This window comes from Atractosteus spatula, chromosome 21 (assembly GCF_055471065.1).
Source record: "Atractosteus spatula isolate fAtrSpa1 chromosome 21, fAtrSpa1.hap1, whole genome shotgun sequence".
Classification (NCBI taxonomy): Eukaryota; Metazoa; Chordata; class Actinopteri; order Semionotiformes; family Lepisosteidae; genus Atractosteus; species Atractosteus spatula.
The window spans coordinates 5,563,699-5,580,533 of record NC_142726.1 but is presented as its reverse complement, the minus strand read 5'-3'; the positions used below and the strand labels follow the sequence as shown (position 1 = coordinate 5,580,533).

Genomic DNA, 16,835 nt, shown 5'->3' with positions numbered 1-16,835 from the left:
AACATTAGAACCAAACTCTAAAAATTCGCATTTTCAGATCTTTTTTTTTCAGTGCTACAAACACGATACATTTTGAAGAATATTATCGGAGTTATTTAGCCTTATAAACAGCTTTAACATCTTTTTTCCAACTTGGGACAATGTCTTCGCACATCTTTGCCTGTGCGTGTTAAGAAAGACCCGCACGCTGGCGCAGATATCCTCTCTAACCTCGTAATTAAAACTGACATCAATATTCAATTACAGCACATCTTACCTGTTTCGCTTAGAGGCAAAACGAATGCCGGTGCTTGGCACACCACCCTCGATTGGGCAATACAGTGCGTTCGCGATTATTACGGCAGATATCCATTTTTGTGCAATACGAACCCTCTATATTTTTGAGGATTATATGCCAAAGGGGAAGCCCGGAAATAGTTTGATTCTCAGGGGTGGAAAAAAATCTTTTGTGTGCTCTTAAATGTCGAAGAAAGAACAATGCAAAGACGTGGCCTCTTTCCCCCCCGTGACTGTTGAGGGAGGAAAAGGGCCTTTCAGAAATGTCTGAGCTCTGAGGTACAAGAGGAGATACACATCGAGACAGCTGCCAAGAGCGCTGACACGCAGAGGGATTGGAGAAGGTCTGCTTGACAGTTCTGCACCCACGCAAAAACAGGAAACGTGCCAGCTCCCTGCTCTGCCACAGAACACCCCCCCAATGCGCTGGGGGTCTGACAGAGCTGACGGGCAGAGACGGCGTGCCCTGCCTCACCGCTTTAGAGCCACAGTGATGATCCGAGTGGCGGCTCAGCGTGGCTCGGGCAGAAAATAAAACTCGTAAGGGAAAAATAAGACGAATAAAAAAGAAGATTCCGTGTAAAGTCTGCTGCGTCTCGCCTAGGGGTGTCTACCGGGGAGTATGGAGTCTTTACACAGAATGCACAGGCGTAGTTAATTCCCTCGGTTCCTAATTTTGCCATTATGGATATTTTTTTTTTAAAAAAGAGAGTGCGGAATGTTCTTGTTAATTGCTGGAAAACAAAAAAAACAAAGCCTCTTTCTAAAACGTCAGTGGCTCTTCCCACAGAAAATTCAGTCTCACTAATGAAGAGCTGCTGAACGGCAGGTGCAGGAGGTTCTGGGGCCCAAACCCTCCGTTTCCCTGATGGTAAATCTTCAGTTGAGATGGTCCAAGGAGCCCTGAGGTCGGTATCCAGGGTGTGGGATTTCAAACAGCTCCACACAAAACAACACCAGATCAAAAACCAGTGTTGGATTTTTGAGCAATGGTTTCTTTTGAGACCTCCTTTAATGTTTATTTAATGTCTTGGTGCAATCACACAGTAATTAATTGCACTAAGCAATGAATTCAAGCTAAACAAACACTGAAAGAAAACTGGAATTTGGGCGCCCTTGGACTCACTGGATATGCATGTTTGACATTCACTTGACATGTGAACGACCCATTTGATGAAGAGTACAGTCAGAGCTGCTTTAACAAACTGAAGCAGAGGCACTTGTTCCCGGTCCTGAAGTTTTTATTCTTGGTCTAAATCCCTTCTTAATGTGACCTCCTCTGGACAGATGTCAGTATGAGTGGACTACCTGTACATACACCTAACAAAAGCAGTACCAAATATATTTTTACCTAATATTTCCAAAGACCATGTGCACCATTTCTTTGGTCAATTGATTTCTTTGTCCTCTTCTTAATATGCAATGTCACACATTTGGCTGGTATTTAATTTAAACACAAGAAGCAATGAAAAACCTCAGATAATACACCCCCCCCCCCCCCCCAAACTGCCACATCCTGTCTTGGTAAAACAGCATAACACAATCTGATGTTCTCTCTCGCCCGGGCTGTTACAGTCCAGGCTTTCTTGCCTCGTTCTAATTGAGTGTTTTTCCTCGCACATTTAGGGCCAAAGCCTTGAAGGGAGAGAGAAACAGGGAGATGTTTTGATGTAGATTTCCTTTCTAAGGGCAGGGGCGAGATCACTATTCTGGGGCTGATACAGGCTGGCATGTTTACATCTCCGCTTCAGAACACTTCTTACAATCCATCTTGCCCAATTGGCCTGTCTGTCTGTCACAGAGCACTGTGCTGGAAGTTGGCAGGCAGTGCAATGCCCTTCCTGTCACTATGCGAGTCCTGCATGTAGGACCCATAGGGAACAGTGCTGGAGCACTGCAGGCCTTTCACTTCTCATTCTCCACACAGACCCTACCCTGGTCGGGGATTTCAGACTTCACCCAACAGCTTGAAGTGCACAGATGAGTGAAGAAGACTGACCTCTGACCCCTCTTCAAAAGCTCAGTGGATGTAAACAAATTGGCACCACGCCCAGGCATGGAGGTGCAATCCCAGAAGCCTGCACTTTCTGGTTCACGATTGTGCATTCCTTGCTTTCTGCAAAAGATCTTTATGCTCTACCACATAGATTTTAATATACAGCGCAGGAGATTATGGAACCAGGAAAAGTGGGTATACAATGCATACAATGCAATAAATTAATAGCTTTTGTGTGAGAATGAAATACAGCATCAGACTAACAAGCCACTCCATCACAGTCAGTCAGGCAGCCTATCACACCCCAACAAAGCCTCTATACATCTAGAAAATAACACTAATGTGTATGTAGTGTTAAATATGTAGTGAACACCATGGCTTTTAGGAAGGAGCTCTCCAGGATTTATCTAACAAAAACAACTCCTTTCAAAACACTGCAGTCCAGTTCACTCTGTGCTGTGTGTATGACTGGTGGAGTTTGTGGTACTCGGTTGTCAATTGCTTGTTGCCGATAGAGGAGTCTGTAGAAGAAAACCCAACCCATCTAGTGAATCGCTCCATATTCAGAGGAACATTTGCTATGAAATCCAGTGGAGGTCATGCTGCCTTGCCAGGAAATAAAGGATTTGTTTTTGACTGGGATTCTGGACAGCATGAAGATTTTGAGCACTAGACAAGGCAGGATGTCTTCTGTGGCAGCGGTTATAAAAACGGAAGGCAGCACCACAGTTCATTGGGAGAGACAGATCAGCAATGCCATGTTGCTAGCTGCCTTTCATCAACAGTGAAACAAGAACTAGACTGAAAACTACTGTATGCAGAAATGCATTTAAAATCAAGAATGCAAGCACTTTACCCAAAAGGCTGTGGGTGTCTGGAACACACTGCCAAGCCAAGTGGTTGGATGACATTCTCAAATCAATTAGCTACTAACTACCAAAGAAGCTAAATGGCCTCCTCTCATATGTAACCTGTATTATGCTTATTCAGGCACCAGGAACATGAAATTGGGAGCAAAGACAAAGGAAGGTCCAGGTTCAGTGTAACTTTATTGTAGATAAAAGATCCGATATTCCACTTTCATCACTGTAGAGCAGAAGCAATTTGAATAATACTAAAACATTTACAAACTCTTGTAGCTATGCATTCAGTGTACAGGTGACATTCAAAATTCACAGTTCATCAATTTCAGTACAGTGTTTATACATTTAAGTAAACAAAATTGCATACAAGAAGGATTAAAAAGCTAACACCAGTGTTTTCTCTTAATATGAATACTTGGTTCAGCACTCTTCAACCACAGGTTCAGGCTGCAACACTTCATTTCTAACACACAGACCTGCTTTATGGTCAGATTATACACCCAAAGCAAAATTACACAAATTCCTTGTCTTTACAAAGTGCATCTCAAGTCAGTTTTTCTACCTTTTTGGCCCTTTAATCATAATTAAGACGGAACTACAAAAAGCATTAAAAATTGTACCAACGGCCAATGAGACATGGACAAACTGTGTTATGCAATAGCTACGTAATGAAAGAAACCTGTGATAAGCGACATCTTAATGCAACTATGCATGTCTGAGTTTGTAAAAGATATGAAAAGTGTAACTGACAAAACAAAAAGCAGTTGTTGGTTTAAGTGAGTGTTGCCATACTGCTAGCGGCTTCCTATATTAAAATGTCTGCTTTTTGTCACAATTCACCCTGCCTGTGTAACAAAACATGACAACGCAGGAATGCAACACAAGGGACGAAACAGATCACAGTACTATTAAAATGTGTGGCCTGGCCTCGTGCAAAGCCCATGCAATCTAATTTTCTGGTTGTGTTTAAAAAAAAACTCAAAAGTGAAGCCTTTTGTAATTGCATCAAAAAGTTTCCTAAAATTTCCCAAATTTTACAGGCAGCAAGGATATGGGGGGTGAATATTAATTCTGCACCACACCTTTTTGATCTGTCATTCAGAAGTACGATCCTGTCTCTCCCACCTAAACAGGTCTGCTACAGAGACAGAGTAACGGTACTCCACAAACAGGCAGATGCTCACCCTCACACAAAATATTTAGGTAAAACTGCATGAAATCTGCCTAAGCTGCAAGGCAGCAGATTTTCACAATGGATCCCATATGAGCCACGTATGAACTGTGGTGGAGGCGTCTGCAGTCATTCAGATTTAATAATCCTTCAGCTGAGGTTCCTGTAATGTGCTATTGAGGTTACTGTAATGTGCTTCTCATTTGAATCCCAATTGAGGCTTCCTGCAACTTATTTCCTCAGGGTATAAGCAGGCCCTGCTTAGCCGTTGCTGTGGAAGATGACACTTGAGGGTTACTCTTAGCAGCAACCGGGTGGTTTGCAGAAAACCACCTGCACATAAAACAGAGCCCTGCCACATTAAAATAAGTGACCTCAACATGCAGACAAAACACAACATGGAGTAGAGACATGCATCTGGTATAGGTTGGCCTTTTACACAATCCTGAACCATACAGAAGCAGTCCGATACTTATACCAGAGCTATGGGTCCACTACTGCTCAGAGTTCAGTTTAGATAAAGCCTCCAGCAGAAAAAAAAAGAAAGAAGCCATTCTTAAAGTATTTCATGCAGAATTCCTACTCTATTTATATTTGGTCATTGCTGCTGTAAATATTTTGTTCCCCCCACATCATGACTGGAACAAACTAAAATGTGTTAAAACATTTTAGGACAGAACATTACTGTCTTACAAGGAGAATTCCGGTAAAAGTAGCATGTAACCTCTTTTCATGATCAGAAGGCAAGTTTTTCATGGCATCTTCTCAAAATAGTCAACATTGTTTAAAGGGCTAAAAAAGTAGGCATTGCAGCAAGCTCTTAAAATGTGCTTAATGTGACTGCTTCACCATTTTGCCGTCTCACAGCAAAATTTGTAGAGATGAGGTGAAACAGCAGTCTAGTTCTGTAAATGTCAATACATACAAAATTATATACATTTTCTATCAAGTAGTTGCAACTTAAACTTAAAAAATGAACCATTCCCTCTTTAGAGCAGCATTAAAGCTAAGAGTCCAAAACAAAAAAAAAACATCCCAAAAAGGCCGCCATTTTGTTAGCAGAAGGGGGGGATTTATGTAGTGGTTTAAGCCTCGTCATGCCCTGCACAGAACCTAATTTTCCTTTACAAATTCTCAACCGCAACAAAGGGGAACATGAATGATGCAAAAGCTCTTGGGTTTCCCCTCCAGACATGATAGAAAAATGGCCTTAGAGAACCCATAGCAAGCGTCTAGAAAAATGCCAATGGGAACCACTTCATCCCTCACTTAACCCCTTGAGTCTGTGACTGAGGGCTAGTCCCGGACACGTATTGCAAACCGCATCTAGAAGTTTTACAGAAAACTGCAACATGCTTCCTTTGTTGAACCAGAGTTTGTTATACAAAATGTTCTTAGGTCCCTCGGGATGTCTGCTTTCTTTCTTGGTTTCTCACGTGACAAAAAGTCTTTCAATATCAACAAAATAAAAAGTTTATGTGCAACCTAAAATGACAGCATTTTAGACAAGACCTTCAATACCGGCCACTTCCCCCCTTCTTTTAGTAAAGTGGCCACACCTCGTAGCAAAATATTGGCTGTACATTCACATGTAACAATACATGTTCTTCAATTGACTGTTTTAAATAATTACATAGCTTACATAAATAGAGAAACAATGTTTTTTTAAAAAACTCTCATACAGTAATGTAAATAGAACTTAATAAAATCCAAGCATGTAAACTACAAATATTTAGGAGTACTTCATATGATTGATAGGCAATTGATTTTAGCTTTTATTTGAACATATTGATCTTCAGATTTCTCTGGCACATTTTCTGGAGTGAGGATGAGGGAATGGATACATATGATACTAGTGGTCTTTGAGAAACAGAGTTACCTGCCCTTGGGGAAAAAGAGTCCGTGGTTGTACAGAAGTATAGATTGCAATTCGCAATGCACTACGATCATATGATGCTCCTTATTCAATAGCCTGAGTGACTGGATAAGCCACATATTTTACATTCACACTAATGCGCACAAAGCAATACAAGATGTACAAAATGCAAATACAGGAGAGCCGAGGAAAAAGCAAAGGAAGCCTGTCAGACATGTTGCTCTTCCAGGACACCAAACGGAGGCTCAGAAAAGAGGAGCCAAGACTGTTCGTTAGACTTTAAACTTACACACTTAAAAGATCTTGAAACATTCTCAGAAACCAAGGTCCTGTTAAGTGAGAGATGTCACTTTCCAACAGGAATTCTTAAGTCTACAGTATTTACACGAGATATGATTTGTCAGTCACCAGAATTACCTACTTCCATGAAAGCTTTGGACACGGTTTTCAAAATAATTCAAATGGGTTTTGTGGAAACCCTGGATAAAATGAGATTGCATTAACCCGAAGGAAGGGCCAGATTCATGGCCTCCATTATGCTTGTTGCCGTGTTTATGTCAGCATATATATGGTGGATCCACAGGGCCCATTTATGTTGACTGTCCATACCAATGAAAATCCTCACTGGCTCAGCCTCTTTCACTCTGCCTGGGTATATTTCCAACTGCGAGGCCTACAATGTACACAAGAGAATGATCAAATTCTTGAGTTATAGGAAAATAGCTATATGCATATCATAGCATCTACAAAATACAATTCAAAAGTGTCAAAAGACACATTATCAACACATTATCCAGAATATGAGGAATTCTGTAGTAGAAAAAATATATTCTCAGTGCTAGAAGCTAATGACAGACTTCCATCACTCTCTCTGGTCAGGAAACCTCCAGATAATTATTTAATGGAACAAATTCAATTTTCACACCATTTCCCTCATTTAATTCTCAATCCTGCATCTTGAAAACAGGGGGAATTGCATATTCAATAAAATGTTGACACATTAAATGCAGAATGAAAGTGTATTTCACAGCTGGTCAACTGTCTAAATTGCACTGACTCTCTGTGGCTCTTGTATAATACCCATGCATTTATACATTTCAATTTCCCCCAGAAGATCCAGAAGTTTTACATGCATTAAAGGACAGATCATGATCAAATCTTTCAGAGAATACAAAACATAACAGTGTTTACTTCTACACTGTTTAATCTAAAAAGTTAAAAGCTTAAAAACCTGATAACCGTGCACCTGCCAAGCCTTTAAGTAACGGTAAGAATTCTTTATTCTGTTTGAAAAACCTACAGTTTTATACAGTTTTTTTTCTATATTTAGAAAATTAAAACTCATCTTAAGTACCTTTTGAAAATTCAAATCCATTATGTTTCAGTCACATACATCACAAAAATACCTGTAAAAGTCTGACCATGCAACTAAGTCATGGTCTTGTTTTCTACATGTACCTGCTGGTGGATCACACAGCCTGTTTCAGCAAAGCTCCTCGGTGTAACGACTGCACATAGGACAGAGCGCTCTGCATGGAGGTTAGACAGTAGCCTTCTTCTCCAATCAGATACCTAGAGAACAGAACAGAAGGAGAGTGGCAGAGTGTCAGCAGATTTCACAACTGTTTTGTCACTATTTATCCTGGGTGGATGTATTGCAATGGTAAAGTGCTACAGAAATTTTCATTTAGAGTTTTCATACTAATGTCATCCTAATGTTTATCCTAGATTCTGTAGCATTGTGTGTGCTAAGAGTATGACGTGTCCCCTTGATGTGAACCTGGCCCAATGTAGGGAAACCCCTAGCAATGGAGGCATACATTTGGGTAGACTGGAGGAACTGGTGTGAAGGATCTTACTCAATAACAACAGCAGTGTCTGCACTGAGGCCTCGAACACACAGCTTTCCTGTCAGGAGTTCAGAGTTCTAACCAGTACCCTACATTGCTGCTGTCAATCCAAATGGTTTTGAGAAAACTTGACCTACACTACAGAACACAAAATAGGAAAAAGGACAAATCAAAGTAGAATTAGGAACAGGAGCTAGCTTTAGCGTGTCACTACTACTGATTTACAGCACATTGATTTTTCAAAATTTATCTTATAGTGAAATGCACCCTGAATTAGCAAAACCTATTATTGTTAGCAATATGACAATGTTTCACTACAGACACAACACAACACAAAACCAAAAGAAGCACACGGCAAAAATCAAAAAGAACTGCAACTTTTTGCATTATAGTCACAACTTGTGTCCACCGGAAAACCTGGATGCTCCTTGCCTATAAGTGACCAGCCAGCCTCAGTGCTCCTTTTCCTAAGGTAAACTAATGACCCCTTAAGTCAACTTTACCCAGCCCAGTCCCAGAGAGATATTTTGACCAACTGCGTAAAGTGAAGTTTAATTTCACCTTGGCTTTCAAGGTTTCTTTGGATTTCTGAATGTTGCACAAAGAAGCCTAACACTGAAGTCCACATCACAGATAAAGGAAACGGTATCAATGTTTCAATGTTTTATGAGACCAGGACTTTTATATTATGCACTCTCACGGGGTCTCAGCCAGTAAGAAAAATGGAAAATCAGAGGGTATACAATGAAGCCTTAGTGTTGCTAGCACTGTTTGAAGAAAGTCACAAGCACATCCAAAACAGAGATAGAATTATGATGAAAAGCAAAATACAGAGGTCTTAACTAAACCAATTTGGAGCACACTGTTCTCATATATGTAACCACCCTTATAACCAAAAAGGGAAGAAAAGTGGTTCATTATATAACAAAAAAATCAAAAGCACAACAATTTAAATAAAAATAATTGCAACCAAGTGCTGAAATACATGTCAAACCATGTTTGGGTTTCTGCTACCAAGACCAAGAAGGAGACAAAACCACTCAAAGAAGTTTCATCAAACTTACTCAATACTGTATTAAAATCTTGCATGTCAGCAAGCTGTTAATCCAAAGCCAAACTCCTGTGGAAATAAGGCAATGCACACACAGGCCACAGAGCAATCGTCTTGCACACAGATGCATCAGATATCAAGTTAGATTCCTGATCTACCTCATTCTTCCAAATGCTTCCCAAATATCCCTGGGGCATTAACACCTTTGAAAATAATTTTATTACTTTCATTTTCAGTATCAGGTGAATTAAATATGCCTAAACTTTCCTTAAAAAGATCATTACTAAGCGTTTTGTTATATATTTTTCCCTGCACTTTTCAAATCATGCGAGGGACAATTGAGAGTCCTGGACACAGCTGGCCACATGTGACAAACCCAGATCTCCAAGCTGCAGGAGGTGTTCAAGAGTGCACCAGGATTTTGCAAGACCTCAGCGTGAAATCCCATGGCCTGAGGTGCCACAGCAACTCCTCACTAACCCAGCACTACCAGAACTGAGTGGCACCAGTGGTCTTGGGCTCCACCTCCAACCAAAACTTTGTTGTTGTTGAACATTCTTCAGGGAATCTCGTGAGGACGTAATACAATAGACATGCTTTATCTCAACTGTACCAACCACATTCGGTGAAATCCAGCGAATGGTGCTACAACACCTGAATTGTATTTTGTTCTTAAAAAAATGATCTACTTTCTCCCAGAACAATTTCAAAAGAAAATCAATTTAAGTCACAAAACACCCTTTAGATTATTCTCAGTGTTTTTTTTTTTATAAGGCAAATCAAGAGCAATTTCTGTAAAGAGAACTGACGCAGAACCAATCAAATGAGAGAAAGACTGAATATAAATATAAAACACTACACCTTCCTGCCGAAAGTCCAAGGAGAACTAGTCTAGGACATTTTTGGATTGAAGGAGTAGGAGTATTCCTATCTATTGTAATATATTGTTTGACCTTAATACTCAGATGTCACATGTATTCACTGAAGTAACCAGAGAAAATGTGTGCAAATTTACCCTTTTACTGACTTATCTCCGTTACTGTTGTTCAGCCATTTCACTTAAAAAGTCCTCAGTCTATTACCACAGGAATATAGCCCACTCATACCTATGACTGACAGCACTCATCAGACAGGTGTTTGAAGAAATAGTGCATAGTTAAAATTTCCCCATTACCAATTCCTATTAAACTGCAGATTACACAGCTGTCTCCTAAGCAAGTGGGAAAACAGGACAGCTCCACACCTGTAGCATCAACAGCCTCTTCAAAACATCCACATTTAGGGCTGCAATATGACGTAGATAAACTTTTAAAGAAAATTACACATTCTTTTCCCCTGAAGCCCGGTTTGCCACAGGCTTCCTGTAAGACAGTAACATCTCGGATCTTGGTATGGCCAGGGATGGGTAGATTTAGCTACAAGCTGGAGGGGGGAAGCTTCTTAGATAGGGATCTTTGAATTAAATTTAAAAAAAATGTGCAGAATGCAATAAAAACCAAACAGTTTATATTGTGTGACAAGACAGGGGATGCCAGCACACACTCCTCTCCAGAGCCCTGCGAGAAAACAGAAAAGAAAAGCTGAGGGTATCGTGACAGCAGACTGCGAGACTCTGAATTAAAAACTGCTGTTAACTCTGAGTGACCTCCGGCTAATTAGTTCAAGACACGAGAGAAGAGGCTGCAGTCTGCCAAGGCTGTTGGAAAGAGCTTCCTCCTCTTAAGCCTCTTCCTTGGCTGCCGGGGTTGGAGTTTGCGCATGTACTGGTCCCGCCCCACTCTGGCTCTTGGGCGCGTTATTGCACCAGGGGTCTGTTGTGGGCTCAGGCTGGGGCGTCTGGAGGACTGCACTCCAGATGGTAGCCTGCGCCCTGTGCCATGGCCACCCCCCTCTCTCTGCACCAGCCTCACCCACCTTGTCATTTCCTGGCACGCAAACTGCTCCAGCTCCTCTGTTCAAGCTAGGGGGCTCTTGCTGCAGTGACAAAGCACTCAAAGCTAGGACTAACAAACATGCTTTCCCTCTCTAAAGAAAGCTATGCCCTGAGGCATGTGTCATGCTTGGTGACATGGCTTAAAAGAAGTCACCATCTAAAGCTTATATTTAGAGTGTATAACCTGAAACAAGACACTAGCGGCTACATAATTTTCTTTTTGAAGCTTAAATTCCCTGTCCTGACAGCTTTTCTGTACATGCCAGGTGAAAAAGAGACTCCCTTTTTTAAACAGCTGAAACAAGGTGTGATGTTTTATACCACAACCTTGATTTGAGAACTTGCATCTGGTAAACTGTTCTTAAAGACAAGGCACTCAGACAGCTCCCTGATCCATCTACCGTTGAAACCAAGACAGCACATGGAAATGTAGTAGAACTAAAAGTTTCATTATATATAGTAACATTTATAGCTCTTAACTAGGCTAAAATGATGTTAAAATGTGGAAAAAAAACACATCAAGGCTTTTTTCTATGCTAACCACAATGTGAAATGAAATCGTGTAACTGACAATTTAATAAAAGTGTTCTGTAGACACACCCATTGAATCTCCTCTTCCTAAACCGAACATAAATCTCATCCTGCTATCTGAATTTAATAGGCTTAAGCAGGAAATAGTGGATATATTGTCGTGATTTATCCCATCAAAGCTACATATAAAATGATCTACATTATGTCACAAAGAATTGGATTTACACATTTGGGTCATGCATTCGGGAAATGCTTCTCAAAAATTTTCCAGAAGACTGTACATCACAGACATATAAAATGAGGAAACGTATAACACTTCCAATGCATGAGATATGGTGAAGGAACTGTGGCTTTTTAACCTTGAACAGAAGATTAAGACGGGGCTTAACAAGTATTCAAAATCCTCAAACACTTCAACAAAGTCAGCTTAATGGATGTGGAAATACACTTAAACTAGAGAACAGCAGGTGAACTTCCTTTACGCAGACGACTGTAGGAGGGTGGAATAATCCACTCGGCCATGTTGTTGAAGCAAACACTCTGGATTCTTTCAGAAACACCTGAATGAGTTCCCTGGATCAGGCGAGTAACCTTGGATCCATTAACAACCAAACGAGCTAAATGGAACAACTTACCTCCTCTCCTTGTTACTGTTCTAACAGAGAATTGTAGGAGTTTGGAAAAAAATATCCTAACCAAGTGGGTGTTGACTGAGATACTTAAAAAAAACAGTTTTATAACAAAACTCTTGGATCACTGAGGTACCAGCAACCAAACAAAGTAAGAGGATCCAAATCTCATTTGAAACCTCCATTGTTCCCATGTAAATTAATGCAAACCTAGCACGCAACCAACAGGGAAGAGACAGCACGCAGCAGAAGACACATACCCCTCATGGATGAACTCCTCCAGCGCAGCGCATTCCGATACCAGCTGGGGTAGTTCGCTCCGCAGAGCCACATAGGACAGGATGGGCAGCAGGTCGTCCGCGCCACTGAGGGAGAAGGGAAAGAGAAGAGCACTTGGTACATTCCTCTGGCTGCTAGGTCCGGACTTCTAGATCACCTCTCATCACAGCCTGGAGGTGCTCGTTTAACGCAGGACTACAGCACAGCTCCCTCTGGGGTACCAAGGGGCAACCATTTCAAAACAACTATGCAGCAGGTCCTGTGGAAGAGTAACCGCTAAACCCTTACATTAGAAATGGGGGTTAGGCCAGACTGAAAAGGCCACACTGCTACTCCTCTTCCCTCCCTCCCCCAAACATAGTAACGGGATCTTCACAAGCAAGAAGTCAAGATCTTGAGTTTAACCTCTTACCCAAAAGACGTTGCCTCAAAAAACATAGCATTTCCTGTCCTGGTGCTCGGACGCTGCACTGGAATGTCCCAGTTGGAAGAGCACCAGCTAGTAATTTTGCAAAATCGTGAGCAGCGTTTTGATTTTTGCTACACACCTCTCATTCATTCCCTTGTACCAACCAGATCAGGATGTAATGAGCTTGTGGACCTAACCAGAACAGTCTACAGAAAATGGTTGAGCTACTAGGGAAGGGCGTGCACTGGTTTAAACACTCAATTAAGACTTTTCCCCTGTGAAATAACAAAAAAATGAAAATTATTTTTTGATAAATCATTTAAAACACTCCTCTCCAACTCATACAAATGGGAAATGTACAGTCTCCAACATGTGGCGGGGAGTATAGCTGTTTTAACATTAGCTGTGCAAACATACTATTAACGTTTGTCAGCATCTACCTACAAGCTCTCAACTGAGGTTTTACTCTACAGCTGTTTCGTCACATGAGTGTTCATGAAATTTACAATTAAACTAGTGTCAAAGCAATGCCCCCATCCTGTCCACCCCACTGAGCGGGACCCCAGTGTGAGCCCTGAGGAATGACTGCATGCACGCATGTAGGTGAATGGTCTCAACCTGACGATGAGTGATTGAAACCTTAGGGTCAATAGTGCACAGCAGCTCCTCACAATCTTAAAATACAGGCTTACCGAGCAACTGAATGAGGCCCTGGCAATTACAGATATCCGATACTCTCATCAATTAGAATGGTCCTATTCTTTCTAAATATGTGGTAATCCTTTGGAACAAATAAGTTATTTTTCCATGTTTGGTAATGCAGCTTGTAAGAAACTCAATGTGTTGCTCATTGGGTGCAATTTTATTTTTAAAGAAATATGCACTGTACCCTTTGCAACAAAATTTCAAATTGTCGACAGAACCTAGGAATTCAGCTCAAGTGATATTTTAGATCAAGGTATTAGTGACAGTAGTGGCTAGCTAGAGTTGGACAAAGTGGAGCCACTTTTATGAGCTTCAATACTCAAAGACTTCTTGAAGCACACAGGAAAACATTTTGCATGCACACATAAAATGTCTCACGTGTAGATCTCTCATTTAAGGTCTTTATTTTGATGTTCTGTCTAGTTTTTTGTTGACAAAATAAGAGTGCGACCAACACCTATAATCAACTCTGGGACCTGAGATTTAGAGCTCCGGATTAGAATTCAGTGCATCTCCACGCTTTTGACTTGGCTACCGCATTTATTGCTCTACTTGTTTATAGTCTGTACATACTGTCAAACTCATACATACATAAACTCCTCTATCTAAAACCTGCTAGCCTGTGATATGTTTTAAATGCAATACTGCAAAACACCCAACTGCAGGAGCAGAGATACAGATTAACAGGGTGTTTACACAGCTGTAAAATGATACAGCTGCAGTTATGCAAAGGAAGTGCTGATTTCCCGGGCTTGGACCAACTCGCCTTATGCTGACAACAACCAGGGGATTAGTACAGTCACCCAGAAATCCCCATGTCCGGTGCACCAGGGAATGCTTTAAGGGCAGAGACAGGGGAGATGAAGAGCTAAGAAAATGATACTGGGAAAGAAGGATTAATGGACCATAATTCCAGAGGAGGAGAAGTCTTACTGCAAGTAGGACACTACCAGTTTCTAGTTTAGTTCTTTCAGTCAATAGCGGTAAATACAGTATATTAGTTTGTCCCTTTGAAGAGGTGGAATGCGTACATGGGCCATTTTTCTTCAGCCTGGAGATCCAGTAAACCTAATCACAAATGAAAACCACTAGCCCCATCTTGCAAAGATGTTTATGCTTTTCATTTCACTGTTTTTTTTGTAAAAACATTTCCAGGAAAGTGTTCATCTTGCCAAAACAACACTTTTGAAGTTAATCTTGCCGGGTCCAGTGATCATTAGAATGGTTTGGCCGTTTAGATTCTGGGCTGCTCTGAAGTGGATGCTGAAAGAAAGCCAGAGAGCAAGTGGAACTGAAGGGGACAAAAAAAAATGTGCGGTATAATGGTAGTTTATAATATCCTTTAATAAAAAAACAGAAAAGCAGGCCTGAATAACTGAAACCACCGAACACTGGAACACAGCACGCTCATTTAAACTGCACTCCCCCACACCAAGCGTGTGGTCAATGAGGCGCGGTCTCATGACACGAGAGCCCGACGGGCTTCGGCGAAAACCGCTCGCACAGTTTACTACACAAACGCGCCCCCATCGCAGGCACGCAAGGCAGGGAGGAGCGTTTCCCTTTAAACTCTCAAACCGGCAGGACGTTTTTTTATGAGATGTGACATTGGTCAAGAATGGACCGGCGCCAGTACCAACACCACACAACTGGTATCTGTCCGTCAGGTACGATCAATTCCTTCTAACCAGAGGGAAATGTGGATCCCATAAGAAAACTATGCAGAAACTACAGCAGCTACATGGTCACATAAAAAAGAACTCCAGTCTTGTATTTATCAAAAGACAGATTAGGAGGCACGTCAACACTTTAAGTGCGAATCGGTAGGCGAGGTACGTTTGGACCAGAACCCCCTCATAAGCCCTGTTTAACCAATGTTGCTTAACATCCTTTGTATATCCTTGTGTTCATATATGCTTTCATCAAACACTTGCAGTATTCGCAGCCAACAGAAATGGTATGCTTTAAAACAAGCAATCCGCTGGGTACCATGCAGAAAAACTCTTCACACATTAGATCACAGACTTGGGGACCTCCGAATGATTCTCCCCACTTTCCCATCTTTTCACAGCAAGAACTCTTCATGCTGACATTTCAGCACCAATCCACAGCTCTGGCCATGCAATTTCAATGAAACAATTTTGAAGAAGGGTATCAAGGTTACTTCCTTTCCTTAAAGGAAACTTCATACATTCTGTAATCATAGGCCACTGGGGTGGGTTTAGTACAAAGATTTAAAGATTTGAAAAGTATATACCCTCTTCAATACTTGAATTAAACTTTCTGAAAACATCTTCCATCAGAAGGAGGAGATGAAGGTGGGACGTATACAAGATTTGCAGAGGCTTCGGTTTACCAGTGGAGTTCAGAGTCTTATGCAACACTAAGAACATAAGAATATTCAGGCTGAAAAAGCAGCAGTGCAGGGGAAGAGGAGTGAACTTATTTAGTTTCTTATTACTTCAAGAACCTCATCCAGTTGTTTCCTTAATAATTGCAAGCGATTTCCTACAAGATCTGGGCTGACTGTTTAGGACACCTTCACACCTACAATCATGTGTCTTGTGAGTTCACTTCCTAATCCATAGTACATTTAGGAAAAGATCTAGGCCTGTTATTACTTTACCATTTTGGACCATGCCCATTACTGTGGGCACACCATGGAAATTCGCCAATATTTGTTGGAATGAAATGTCTTCTCTGACACACCTCCAGCTCCACAGAACAAACGAGAACCACCTCTGCTACATCAAAACTCCAGTCCCTTCACACGGCAAGTCTGAGTGTTCCCAAATAATGCCAAAAAACTTTCTTCTACAATTAGAGACATTACATCTGCTTAGGTCTTTGTATGGATGTTCCCCAATGATGCTGGCATCTGCAAAAACAGTGTGCCATATAATTTTTGTTTTTGTTGAGAAAACTTAACAGAATTAGAAAAGGATCATCATTACATGCATCTAATGAGCTAATGAAGAAACCAATATATATACACACACATGTACAGACCGTATACTCAACTGCTTTATGACAACCTCAACTTGATAAAAATGAAAACTGATGTATGCTTACAGCAGAGATAAACTAATCATCCAAACCTTTATTTCAGACTGAGAAATTGAGCATTTGAAACAACATGATTTTTTATGCTGGATTGCCTTCCAGGACATGCTAATGATACTTGGCAAATTTCATCATATTTTGTAAAACAAGTGCCAAGTTTTACAGTCTGAGTAAAGTGCGCAATTAAAAGGAGTATGAAAGCC

At 41.0% G+C, this 16,835-nt stretch overlaps 1 protein-coding gene across 1 annotated transcript in view; it reads right to left on the bottom strand.

Moving 5' to 3' along the window:
• Positions 1–3,306: 3,306 nt before the first annotated feature.
• The window catches only part of vps9d1 (VPS9 domain containing 1), a 40,910-nt gene continuing 27,381 nt past the window's right edge, over positions 3,307–16,835 (bottom strand). The window contains exons 14-16 of the mRNA XM_088939125.1: positions 12,437–12,541; positions 7,641–7,754; positions 3,307–6,855 (exon numbers count right to left, since the gene is read on the bottom strand). Coding sequence (XP_088795251.1) covers positions 7,652–7,754; positions 12,437–12,541 — 208 coding nt within the window. The 3' untranslated portion in view covers positions 3,307–6,855; positions 7,641–7,651. The remainder of the gene's footprint in view (positions 6,856–7,640; positions 7,755–12,436; positions 12,542–16,835) is intronic.